The sequence below is a fragment of the Microtus ochrogaster genome, unplaced genomic scaffold (assembly GCF_000317375.1).
Source record: "Microtus ochrogaster isolate Prairie Vole_2 unplaced genomic scaffold, MicOch1.0 UNK1, whole genome shotgun sequence".
In the NCBI taxonomy this organism is placed as follows: domain Eukaryota; kingdom Metazoa; phylum Chordata; class Mammalia; order Rodentia; family Cricetidae; genus Microtus; species Microtus ochrogaster.
This window is the reverse complement of record NW_004949099.1, coordinates 15501820-15515259: the sequence shown is the minus strand read 5'-3', so window position 1 is coordinate 15515259 and position 13440 is coordinate 15501820. Positions and strand designations below refer to the sequence as shown.

General features: G+C 47.0%; 1 protein-coding gene across 2 annotated transcripts in view; it reads left to right on the top strand.

The window, feature by feature from the left end:
- Positions 1 to 13440, top strand: part of Pdzrn3 (PDZ domain containing ring finger 3) — a 230050-nt gene that overhangs the window by 171033 nt on the left and 45577 nt on the right. Inside the window, exon 1 of one of the 2 annotated variants that reach the window (XM_013353064.2) lies at positions 13182 to 13324. The exons of the other annotated variant lie outside the window; for it this stretch is intronic. Within the exon in view, the coding sequence (XP_013208518.2) occupies positions 13256 to 13324 (69 nt within the window). The 5' untranslated portion in view covers positions 13182 to 13255. Of the gene's footprint in view, positions 1 to 13181; positions 13325 to 13440 lie in introns of those variants that run through there. 2 annotated transcript variants of the gene reach the window in all.

Here is a 13440-nt window from a genome sequence, read left to right as displayed (position 1 = left end):
TTAGTATGGAAAGCCTAAGTTCATAGGCATCAAGGAGGCTGCCTTCCTGTGTGACTAGTATAATGGCAAATACAGACAACTTGAAGACATCTGAAATTTTGTAGGAGAAGAAACCCCTGGGCACGTCTGTGAGGGACTTTTAAAATTGTGTTCATTGAGGTCGGAAGACCCTCCCTAGGCCCAGGCAGCAGCTCCTATGGGTTGGGACCCTGAACCAAATGAAAAGGAGTAAGTGAGCTGAGCAATATCATTGATTTCTTCCTGCTGCCTGACTGTCTCATGCTCTTGCAGCCACGAGGGACTGTAACTACAAAGACCCTCCCTTCCTTGGGTTACATCGGGTATTTTCCCACAGGGATGTAAAACAGAACGAATATCCTGGGTGAGAAACATGGGGGGAGCCCAGTGTAAGAATACAAGGTAAAGAAGAGTCACAGAGGTCATTTCTCTTAGAATAGCAATACGGGAGGGGGAGTTGGCTGAAGGACAGATATTAATACACAGGCTGCAGAAAACCTGCTGCATTTCAGGAGGTTGGCATGAAGTAGGAAGATGGAGCCCGTGCCACTCAGAATCAGTCAAGAATCCTGCCACATTGCTGTCACCACGTAGCTGGCACAACAAGTAGGGAAGAAATGCTGTGGGAGAGAGTGGGTCTGGGGCACTACAAGATGTGGGATTCTTGAAGCATGGGCATAGAGAACGTACCCTTGGCTACAGAGCAGCTCAGCATGTGACACACGAGGCTCTGGAGCCTCCTTTCTCCATAGCGCCCCTGCCCCTTCTTCATCCTGCCGGGCATCTCTCATGTCCAGAAGCATCCTGTTCTTCCCTTTGCTCTACACTACTGGGCTGTGCTGCTTTCCACAGGACTGTGGCCAGAGGCATAGTCAACGGGTGAGGCTGGGAAGAGGGTACTGAGAATTTAATAAGTGCTCACTCACTTTTAAAAATTCTTAGATCAGGTGGAGTATGTCTTTGGAGTTGGTTGTGGTTTTGTTTTTGTTTTTGTTTTAGATTTATTTATTAATTATGTATACAGTTTTCCCTGCATGTATGCTGCAGGCCAGAAGAGGGCACCAGATCTCATAACAGATGGTTGTGAGCCACCATGTGGTTGCTGGGAATTGAACTCAGGACCTCTGGAAGAACAGTCAGTGCTCTTAACCTCTGAGTGGTTTTGTTTTCTTCTTCCAAGGAAGGCACTAACATGAAGCCTTTTGTGATGCTTATAAGACAGTGTGCTTATAGCTAGAATCTTCATCCTCAGCACTCTTCTTTAGTGATGCCAGTCCGTAGTATCCAAATGATGGTGTCTTGCTGCTCTAGAGAGCACAAGCCATCGGTAATAATTAGTTGATGAGGTGGTTGAGTGGGGCCATGGTATGGCTTGCCCAAGTATCCACTTGCCTGTGACTGTGTTTCCATTTCCTATAATAACATGACTTACCTCCAGGTGGGTCGAGCAGGACACAGAAAAAAGCCAGGCAGAATTCATTGTCCTCCCAGGTCTCCCCTGCTAGGAAAGGAAGACGGTGAAACAGGGTCTTAACATTCTTCCCTTCCTTCCCAAACCGAAATTGTGGTTTCGTAGAACCCACTCATCAGCATTCAAGTTGATATCGCCGAGCACAGCACTGCCTGCGGGCACAGGCAACTTACCTGGAAGATGTTAGCTCAAGGCCTCCCAGCATTTGAACACACTGTCATGACTTTCACACCTTCGTATCTCTCTGGTATTAGTGTTGCGCTTCAGCAAGCCCGATAATATCAAACGTATCTTACCAAAGACTGTTCTAAATCACTTCCATTTTCCCTGCCTCTAGGCGCTAGCCGTAAGACGAGAATCCTAAAGAGAGTGTGTTGTCTGTGATCTAGTGTCCAGCTCCTCCCCATTTATAGTGTAGAAAACTTTTATTAGCATTTGAACACACATATATCAGTTTTTAAGATTAAGTACAATGTCACTGGTTCTCATCCAGTTCACAAAAATACTAGATTTTTTATATTTTCCCAGAGAAGGTTTAAAAATTAGGATTGCCATTTGTTGGCAACATCTCCCTCTCAAAACAAACCATTGGTCACGATGGCATTTGCTAACTTCCTCTGTGAAGTGCTGTTTTATATAGAAAGTAAATCTAGGTAGAACCTTTGTAAGTAATTTCAGACTCGATGGCACTTAAACCTCATAGGTACGAGTGAATTATGAAGCCTCAGTTGGCAATGCTTTTTCCCCCCAAGTAAGTGTCTTCGGTGCTCCTTGTTTATCTTCTGAGTAGAGCTGTCTTAAACTACGCAGCCAGCTTCTGTCTAATGCCCAGGTTACCCAGCAGCACACGCTTCCCCCATTATCCAGCCTCTTCAGCCCTCACAGCCAAGCAGCCCGTGACTCAATCCCAAGCTCTTAGAAGGGACAGTACTGTGGGGGTGTGTCCTGAATTCCAGGATCTGGAAAAGGACAAACAAAAAGGAAAAACTGACAAAATAGCCACAGGCACTCTGGTCCCGTCTCAGAGCCTCCGAAAAATAATGCAAAGCTGTTTGTGGCTTGGATGCCCAGTTCAAAATTAAGATATAAGCTCTCTTTGCCTCGAGTTTCATGCCACTTTCTCACTCTCTGTCCATGTGCACTTATGTGCCTCTGTATGTGTGTTTTTGTTCATGTGTTTGTACATGTGTTTGTACATGTGTTTGTACATGTGTACATATGGATGTGATACTACCTTGGGTATCATTCCTCAAGACACTAGCCGTGGTGATGATGGTGTTTTGAGACTGAGCCTCTCATTGGCTTGCATCTAGCCAGTTTGGCTAGGCTGGCTGTCTAGTGAGCCTCAGGAATCTACCTGGCTTTCCTCGCTGGCACCGGGATCACAATAACTTGCCACCATGCCCAGTTTTTCTTCAGATTCTAGGGATTGAAGCCAGGTTCTTGTACTCATACAGCCGAGCTTTTGTTGACTGAGCCATCTCCACAGCCCAACCCTTTCAGTTCCTTCAACCTTTCCCCCTTCGCTCTAGCGTAAACAACTACAGGCCCTTTCTCGAGCATCGCTTCTATCTCATCCTTCATCTGCCTTCAAGTGCACAGTTCTTGAGGATTTACTTCTCTACGCCCCCATGCCTGGAGGCTCCGGGACCACTCCACTCAGCAGATTCTCTCTCTTGTTGGTCCCTGACTCGTCCTGGATGCCGCTCTATCCCAAAGCCTTAGCATAAACTCTTACCTGTTTGAATTAAATGGTTGGGAATATAGAAGGCCATGCCTCAAGAAGGTGGCACCATGCAGATGGTGACAGATGCTGTAGATCTTCAGACCACTTTTGATAGTGAAGCTGGCTTTAATATGAATGCGGGAGCTGAAGGATGGAGTTCAGACTGCAACATGCAAAGGCCCAGGGAAGATAGCAAGTCCACCAATGAGTGGTAAAGTGAAAGATTTCAGACATCCCTCAGAAAACAGACCAGAACACAGCAAGTCCTGGAAGCCAAGCCTACAGAGCTGGTGAGACAGTGTGTGGGAAGCCACAGTGAAGCTGGACTGGAGTACAAAGTGGAAATTCAACCTACCCTGGAACTCAGCAGGCTGTCAGTATGGTGTGGTATAGGCTGAGTCTTCTTATTTTTAAATCCATATAGTTTACACATCGCAAGTGATTGATTTTGTGCATTGTGGGGATTAGATTTTATTTCAAAAACACACATAAGTGAAACCAAATTTAAAGAGAACGATTACATAAATAGTAGCAGAGGCTATTGATGAATGATCATCGCAGCCCCCTGTAGCTGGAAGCCACAGAAGGAAAACGGGAAGACCACACAGGGCAAGACACTGTAGACATGTCACCTAAGCTGAGGACCAACGGACGGAGTATGACAACTGGGACAGCATCAGCAGTCTCAGCCAAAGCCACTGGTGCCCCCATGGAAGCCAAAAGTGAGATGCAGAGGACAGGGCTACTGCATGAGGACAGGGGTGGGAACTGCCGTGTTGATCACTAAACAGTGGTGTCTGGTTCCCGGTGGTTGATGAGTAACAACGGTGAGCGAACGGAGGGAAGTATGAGACAAGGCGCTGACTTCTAGCCACTAACAGCACCACTGGTACTTACTCTGCAGCCCTAGGCTCTGACATAGGGAGGCTGGGAACAGTGAAGTAGTTCTCACAGTTTCTCTTAGAAGGAGCTCCCAGGAGACGCCGCCTCCCTTTAGTGGGACCTAACTGCCACCGGTGGCCTCAGACAGAGGTTTTATATTTATATCATAATATATAACCAACCTTGCATAAATCCGACACCTTGGCACTCCGTAGCTTCAACAGGCCCATGACAGGACCTAGGAGCAGCCGAGCGGTCAGGACCATGCACCTCATTTCCAGGGACCAGCTTTGCTCTGCTACTGCTCAGTTTTGTCACATGTTCCTATGGTCTCTGTACCAGAGCATTGGAACTTCACAAAAGATTTTTTTAAAAAAAAAACCCATATTTTAGATTGCAGCTGTTGATGTTTAATTGTTTCTGATTTTCTGAATTACCATTTAATTAAAACAAATTTGAAGATGCTGCCACTGTGCGAAAGCAGCATCCAGTTTGAAACTAACTTAATTTTTAAAATAATGAGATGAGGTCACATCTGCTCTCCTCCCTCCCGCGGTTTTGTAGCTTATGGTTGTCCCCTGGGTATTCTTTACAAGCGTGTTACTCTATAAATCTCCGCGACACACCAGAGATGTTTCCGTGTGTCCCCAGAGGGTCTTCCCTTTTCCCTGTCTTGTGCTCTGACCACCCTATCCCATGCCTCCCTCGCTCCTCAGAGCCAGCCCTCTACTCTCATAACTCAGCCAGTCTTAAGTCGTCTGGAACCTAAGCTGTTGAACTTGCGCTTGTCTGGATTCCTGCTGCTCTTCCAGACCTCTGCTTCCCATCACTTTCCTGTCAGTGAGGTTCCATCTCTTCTTTCTTCCCAACCTGGACTTTATTGCCACCCAGCGGAACCTCATATGCAGGGATTGGAGCACACACACCGGTTTCTCTCAGGTCTGTGATCACGAGCAAGGTGGGCTAGGAGCATGGGCCCGGTCACAAGAGCCTCTGTCACTTCCACAGATCATGCAGAATGAACCTGTTACATATCCATCATCTTTCCTAAGCCCAGACATCAGACGTAGATCTGAGATACTTCCTATTTGTCGTACTTGGCCGAGACTCCTGTGGACCCAGCTCTTTGGTGGCTATACATGGGAAGAACAATTGTCTAGAATGAGACAAGACATCTCATGATGCTGGCCATTCATGTCTGGTCCTGCTGGCCAGCTAACTCTTGACACAACACATGTGTTGACTGGTTTCTTTTTGTGAGGACATTGTGTTTCTTGAGCTGTTTTCTTTACCAGACCCAGCCCTTTCCCAACAAGAAGGTAGCCTGTAAAGCCTACTGCATACATCAGCATTCCTAATGGCCAGGCAAGGTCTTACCTGCCTTAGGGGTAAGCAGTCCAAACTCTGATCTCATTGCTGCCAGGTGCATGCCCAGTGTTCTTGGGCACATTGCTTTGGCTCTGTTCAGCCACAGTTCCCACTGGGGTTGAACAGGAATGGCTGGGTGGGGTGGTGAGGGTTACTGGCTCATTCTGTCATTAATATCAAAGAGCCTTTGCTCAAATCCAAATGTCCTAATTGGGTACTTACGATCCACGAACCAAATCCAGAACCAGCCCACTGAAAACAGTGGATGAAGTCTCTGTTTAAGGGTTTGTTATGAATATACAAGACAGTGTGATAGTCTTGATTCTGCTTCTTGTCCCCAAAAGATATTTTCTCTCTTGCCTACCCTTGTGAGAAAAGGTTGTTGCCCCTAACTAGTGCAAGAATGGTTTTCCTATCCCTCCGGATTGTCAGTTTTTCTTGCTTCATTGGCCACTTGCAGAATATGTTCTAAGAACTCTGACAGGCTTTTGTTCTTTGATGAGTACCCCCCTGCAACACTGGAGCAGATGGTACCCTGCCATAAGGTAGAAAAACCCAATTCCCAAGATGCTATGAGCTCATCCTACCCTTCTACAAGTTATTCCATAGACTGGACTGAGTCATTTCAGCATACCTCCCTGCCCTATCCAGATGCCCACACCACAGCCCACACGATGCCCTTGTAGGAACTCAGACTTGCTCTTCCCACACGCTTTGTGGGATCTTCTAGGGCTGAGGATCACTCCAGGCATTTAGGGGAATCCATTCTCAGGAATTCCAAGTTCATCTGGGGAAAAGAGAGACACTCATCTATCATCCATGACTGGAAGAGGTCCAGGCAATATCACAACGTTTTGTGGCCATCCAAAGACCAGACATCTCACAGGGGTAACCTCATAGCTCATGTACATAAGGAAACTTTTTCTTTTTGTTGAAGCTGAGGTCTGTCAAGATCTTTTCTCTCCCGCTTTCATGGACACAGCAGGTGCATTCTCCCCATTACTGGCCTTCACTGCATTCTTGTCCAGCAGCCACTTTGTGATCTACTTATCAGGTCTTAGAGACAGATGCTCATCTGCCTGCATGAAATTTGAAGGCGGCTGCAGTATATGCTCATCAGTCTGCTTGCCTCATTCCTTATCCAACCTCCTTGCAGGGCACAGCATCTCCAAGAGCTTCAAGCACAAACAGGAAGCTGTCAATCTCCAGCAGCCAGAGTATTCCATGAGATTCCTAGATGCCCAGGCAAATTTCCTTGAGACAGCAGACCCCAGTCAATCTGGAGAAGGAAAAAAACCCTTTTTATTGCTCAGGATGAGATGCGAGAGCCTGCGCTGATGTTCTAAACACACAGAGCTTCTTGGAAACAAAACCACACTCACAGTTGCTCCTGCGTGTCTTCAGATCATCTCCTTTGTGTTTGCTGGTACCTTTGAAGATGTGTTCTCCTCAGCTAAAAAGGCACGCTGGCTTTCCAGTCTTACGTTTCAAGCAACTGCCTGCCTCTCATCAAGCCCAGGGCAACTCGCTAACTGTGGTTCGAGCAAGCTGTCAAAACCTCAGCTTGCCTGGTTGAGGGTTAACTAGAAGGCATTAAATCGTTTCCACAGAGCACAACTCTAAATCCCTGGCCAAGACTGGACTATAGGACTTATAGGAATAATTCTTCTGTCCAAGGCAGAAAATATGTGTTTCCCAAGCTTTAAGCCTTAACTTTCTGGTGGAAGCAAACTTCCTTTGTCTCTGTTGAATACTGTTTGTTGATTCAATATTCAACTAACTCAGAAGAGCTACCCTGCAGAGTTCAGATCTTGTCCTGTATCTGATATGAATTTGTTTGTTGGTTATTTACCAATCACCCTCACAGGGAAGAGTTGGGTAGATAGAGCTGCATGAGGTATGGGATTTGGTTCTAGAAGAGTTTCAAGCTAGGAAGAGGAGACTGGTGCAGACAGGGGCTACAGGAAGAGGAGGGTGGTGCAGGTGTAGGCTAACTCCTCCTGGGACTTATGCAGAAGGTTCACCAAGGCCTGCAGCACCACAGCCTGCAGCGTGGTGCCATGAAAGGGAGGTGAGGTCAAGGACATACTAATGGATGTGAAGTTGAGTTCTCCAGGCAGAGTGCAGCACCTGACACAGTTAAATGCTACCAGACACCAGTGTGCACGTCCCCAGCAGATGAAGAAAAGGAGGACAAATAGAATGACTTGGCCCTTGGTTGGGGAGCTTTCACTTGGTGCTGTGGTGAACTTGCCAGGTGGTTGTCGTGTGCACTGGGCGTGTGTAATAAATACTCTAACCACGATCTATAATAAGGACTGGAGGATGAAGGAGATTGGGGGCTATGAGGAAGATGTGTTAACAATTGTGATCTGAAAGGAAGTTGAAAGTGATCTGAGGAAGGGCCAAGGCAGTAAGATCAACCTGAGTAGCTGGGAGACTTGGGGGAGGGCATTTCTGTCCCAACACTCACCGGTACAACTGTTCTACATGGCATTTTCTGCCTCGTTGCCCCTGTCATACCACATCTATTTTTGCTGTCGTCCAGGAAGTCCATAGGGAAGTTTTTGTCTATAGTTTGATGAGACCTGCGTTTCTCATACACCAGAGAATATGAGCAGGTCCTATTTCGTGTATCAGACAAGATAACACAGTTTGTGTGGAAAACAGTGTGTTCACTTTAGAGAGCTTACTCAGCAGTTCTGTGCAGGTAAGTTCACATCTACCCCTGCTGGCCCTGAGCATCACCTCTGTCTTGGGTAGGGTTTTTATTGCTATGATAAAACACCATGACCAAAAGCAACCTGGGGAGGAAAGGGTTTATTTCATCTTATAGCTTAGAGTCCATCATCCAGGGAAGTCAAGGCAGGGATTTTGAGACAAGGAACTGGATCAGAAGCCAAAAAAGAATGATTCTTGTTGGCTTTTGCTGCCTGCTTTCTTCTAGCTCCCAGGACCACCAGCCCAGAGGTGGCAGCGCCCACAGTAGGCAAGGCTCTCTCACATCAATCATGCATCAAGAAAATGCACCATAGGCTTACCCACAGGCCAATCTGGTTGCAGGGGCCGGAGGGGGCATTTTCTCAATTGGAGTCTTCCCAGGTAACTCTGCCTGTGTCGAGCTGACATCAGAACTAGCCAGCACAGTCTTCAGTGAATTGGATGTTCAAAGACCAGTTACTAAAGCTGTGCCCCGGCCCCTTCGGTGTTTGCAGATGGCCTCCTCTGGTGTATTGAGCACTCTGCTGACCCCTCTTTGCACCTCATTTTCAATGTCCAGGAAGGCAGGAAGAGACAGGTGTGAGAAGTACCAGGTGGCTGAGCAGAGCGCCTTGTACTCTGACAAGCCTGTTGGGATTTTCAGGTAATACTGTTGCTAACTGAGGAAAACCCGATGACCATCTTCTCCAGACAATAGGTGCCATTGCGCAACGTGCGGTTTTTCATTCTTGCCTTCCAGTCTCTAACAGTGGGTGTCCTCACACTGCCACTGGCATCAGTGTGACTCAGTGCTTAAGTGTGTTCCATCACATAGGTGAACGTTTCTCGGGAAGATCATGATTCTCAGAGGCACAGAGAAAACAAGATACGAAAGTGAAATTTGCATTGTACATGTGTTTGACGATTGTCCCAAGTAAGGGGCAGATGTTCACTTTGTTAGTCTTGTTTGGGGCACTCCGGGCACATGAGAGTTTTGTGTTGTTATTTCTATGTGAAGTTTTACTGCCAAAAATGGGAACAGAACTGAGAGTAGATTTTTGGGCTGGTGTCCTCTCTGTCCCCCACCTCAGTGTCAGGCAAGGAGATATGTGACATCCAGCTTATTCAGATATTCTGCTGAGACAGGGGTTTTTCAGAGTGTGGCCTGGGAACCCACTAGGGCCCTGGAAGCTTGTTTCTCAGTATCTACAAAGTCAAAAATGTGCCTGAAAATGCCAAAGTCTGCTTTCCCTCTTAGACTGGCATTCTGTTAGTAGTAGACAGTCCGGTGGTATTTCCTAACATCCACATGAAGCTTCTCACAGACATTGGGTACAGCCGCAAGTGTGGCAATCTGCTGTCTCCCATGATCCTCAGAGAGCTTTGATAAAATGTAAAATACTGCCCTTCCCCTTTAAAATTTCTGTTGTAGAAAGTACAGTCACTTCTTTCCATTATGCTATTTGTATTGCTATACTGTGACTTTATTACTAGTATTACTACTGTTTGTGTGTGTGTTGCATGGGGGGGTCCTCTCGCCTTCTACCCTGTTTGAAACTGTTGTTGGCCACCAGGCTAGCTGACTCAGAGAGAGCTTCTGGGGAGCCTCCTGTTTTCACCTCCCATCTCACCAGAAGAACTCTGGGATTCCAGATGTGTGCTTACACATGAAATCTGGGATCTAACTTGGGTGCTCATGCTTGCAGAGAAAGCCTTTACTCACTGGGCATTCTCCCCACCCAGTTGCTGCTATTTTAAAATGAATTAATGAACACAAGTGTTAAGTTTCTGCTTTCTTGCATTCTGATAAATATGGATGTTACACCAATGACACCGTCATACTTTCTCAGTTTTTGAGACAGTGTGTCTTTTTATATACCCCAGCCTGATCTTAGACTTGTGACAATCCTCCTGCCTCAGTGCTAGGATTACAAGTGTGCATCTACAACTTGATTCAACATTTTCAAGCTTTTAAAAGGCTCTGAAGACCAAAATGTTTAACAGGCACTGTGTTGAAGCCCAGTGGAGTGTTCACTACAACTCTCTCAGCTTGGGATTATAACTTAAAAGATTCATAGCAAGTCATATACATCTTTAACAATTCCACTTGGGTTCGTTTCAACATTTATTTGTGGTTGTTTGAAAATAAGTAAACAAAGAACGACAGTGAAGCCAAGGGTCCTTGTACCTTTAGAGGAGCCAACCATGACCGCAAGCCTTCCCTTCCCACGGACACCTGGCACTGTGCTGTTTCAAGAGGGCGCTCACCCCCTTGCACTGGCATTCAGTGCTTTGTGGAGCCGCCAGGTGGTCTTCCACCTAACTCATCCAGCCAGCTGATCTGTGTTTCCTCAGCTCCCAGGGTTGCTAAGACTGCCTCAGGAAGCTTAAGCCTCCTGTAAGGAGACAGTAAACAAACAGGCTGAGTCTGAAGCTAGCCCAGGGGCTGGAAGATGGCTTGCGGGTAAAGTACTTGCTGCACAAGTATGGGAACCTGAATTTGGATTGGGTATCCATGCCAAAGCTAGATGTGGCTGTGTATTACTGCCTGGAGCCGGAGCAGGGGGATCACTGGGGCTTGCTAGGCACCCAGCACCATCAAAACAGCGGAACTCTAGGTTCAGTGCAAGAGGCTCTATCTTAAAAAGTTAGATATGAAGTGATCGAGGGGATCATTGGAAATCCACCTCTGGCCTCTACATGCGTATGTGGGCATGCATACATGCACACACATTCACGCGCGTGCACGCTCATGTGCGCGCGCACACACAAACACACACACACACCACAGGGATGGGGAGCAGTGGTGGTTTTCACCCTGAGGAAAGAGTATGGTAAGGTGACAGTGGTGAGCACACTGTAAAGTGGATGCCTGTAGGAGTCGCCTGCAGGTGACCTAGCACAGGTTATCCTCAAGAAGGGTCCTGTGGACTGAGACTGAGTAAAGGGTTGATAAGAATTGGGAGGGTAGAGCAGTTGAGAAAGAGGAAGAGTGTGGTTGGAGTGTGCTGAGAAGCAGAGCTAGGGGGAAGAGGAGAGTCCTGACAATTGATAGGCGAGGACCAAATTTTGCCAGGCCTTCTGGGTCCCTGGGGTAAATTTTGTGCTTTCATCCAAATATGATTAGAAGTCACTGGAGGGCTTTTAGGCACGTGCGATTGGCCGTTGGGCAGAACAGACTCAGTGAGGAGCTGGATGCAGGCAAGAGACAAGGGTACACATAGGCCTGTCCTTCCTTTCGCTCTGTGTCTTGAGGAGCCTCCCTTCTCCCAGGTCTGTGCTACAACACTCTGGAAAACAATTGGTTAACATGTCCACAATTAAAAATGAGGGGACGGAGGTTCCACAAGCTGATAACTACATAAGACCCTTCCCAGAATCCCCGACAGTGGACAATCAAGGCTCCTGCTCAGATCCACCCTCCAGTTCAGCAGTCTATGCCTGTCTTTGCTGGTACCAGCCGAAGCAGAAACAACAGATAAGGACGCAAAATGGAAGTGGCCATCCTCCCCTCCAGCCATTAGAGCTGTGTGCTGGCCCAGCCAGGGAGGCAGTACCTTATTTTCTGTCTGGGAAATGGGACCCTACCCACCTGTTGGCTACCGGCCTAAGTAGGAGTTAACTGGCTCGGGTTTACTCACATCTCAGGTGTGTCTCGGCTCCCAGAAAAAGGAGGCATTATTCTTACACTCCCATGACACCTCCTGACAGGGGATGTGGGAGTCTTTCTCAGACACTTCACCCTTTATCTAAGGAAGGGGGTGGTGGTGGCTCTGGAAGAGGTTATGGGAATTTTCAGCATTGCCATTTTGGGTTAGGAAGAAACACCAATGTGTTGCATTCAGGCAGAAGGGCAAGCAGGGTATTTTTTTTTTTTAAGTAGTTTTAAAAGCCTTGAAGCTTGTTCAGTGGCACAGGGACTGAATGAAGACACAAAAAATGTTGTCTTTTAAGACAGACCCTCCCCAGCGCCGTCCGTGCTCACCTTCTGTCTTTACTATCCACTCTTCTTGCGTCCTTGACACACACACAACACTAGACACAGCTCCAGAACCTGGGCAGCTGTGGGATACCAGAGCATAGGTGGGAGCAGCCAGTGACAGTTGTCTCTGAAGTGTCATCTCTGCATTATCTGTGACATCTGCATCGCTGAGGAGATGGCACGAGGCTGCCTGTGCTTCTGTTGCTTCTAGGTCACTTTGACAAATAAGTTTCTGCCTTCGGGATTGGCAGGGTATGTTGGTAATAATATCTGCTTGCTCGCCTGTAGGGCAGCCTCTCTCCTTACCCCACCTAGCTACTTTACATACTCACGGATCTAGCTTGCAATTTAAATTTGTATATTTTATTCATAGGTGGAGCATTTTTTTTCCCTACAACTTTGTACAGAGCTAAACATTATTGGGATATTATTCAAAACATGTCCTTCCCATAAAATCTGTTTATGTGCCATCATTATCTGCAGCCTTAAATACATTTTATATCATCAGAAATTTTATGATATATTTAAAAATGAATTTCTACTTAGGCAAAATGCATTAGGGATTATCCTAAGAGACCCTACTGAAAAAAAAAAATGTAGTCATGTTTATTTGTAACTGCCAGAAAATGGCTTGCAAAATTGTTAGTGTCTTTTTATTATTCCCTACCACTGGAGCACTTGCTTGTTAATTAGAGAAATTTCAACTGTCATAGTTGGCAATTATAGCTTCTGTATCATTGTCTGTTATGAATAGTCAATGAGAGCTGATTAATATGCATGAGCAGCAGTATATATCGCGTGTGCATTGGACCACAATCCAGCTGCCAGAGTCACTAGGAGGAGGGAGCAGAGGGTGTGCGTGCGTGTGTGTGTGTGTGTGTGTGTGTGTGTGTGTCCGTGCGCGTGCGTGCATGCTGCGAGCGAAGGAAAGGCAGCGTGGAGGAAGCAGAGAGTTGTTTTGCAGCCTCAGCGAGCCATGCCTGCGTGAGGCTTTGCAGCTGCCTGGCTCACCTGAGGCTCTCAGAGAGCCCTTCAATGCCTGCATGCTGAGGGAGCGGCTTCCCGGGCGCTGGCGGTCCTGAAGGCTTTCTTTGACATTCCTCCAAACATGGGATGCAGCTTGTGCAGCGCGCAGAAGCAAGAGGAGCAGTACAAATTACTCTATGAAGTTTGCCAGGTAACGCACGGCAGGTTGTGCTGCAGTTCTCCACCTGGCAGCATCCCTCCCAGGGCAGGGATTTGTGTGTGTGTGTGTGTGTGTGTGTGTGTGTGTGTGTGTGTGTGTGTGTGTGT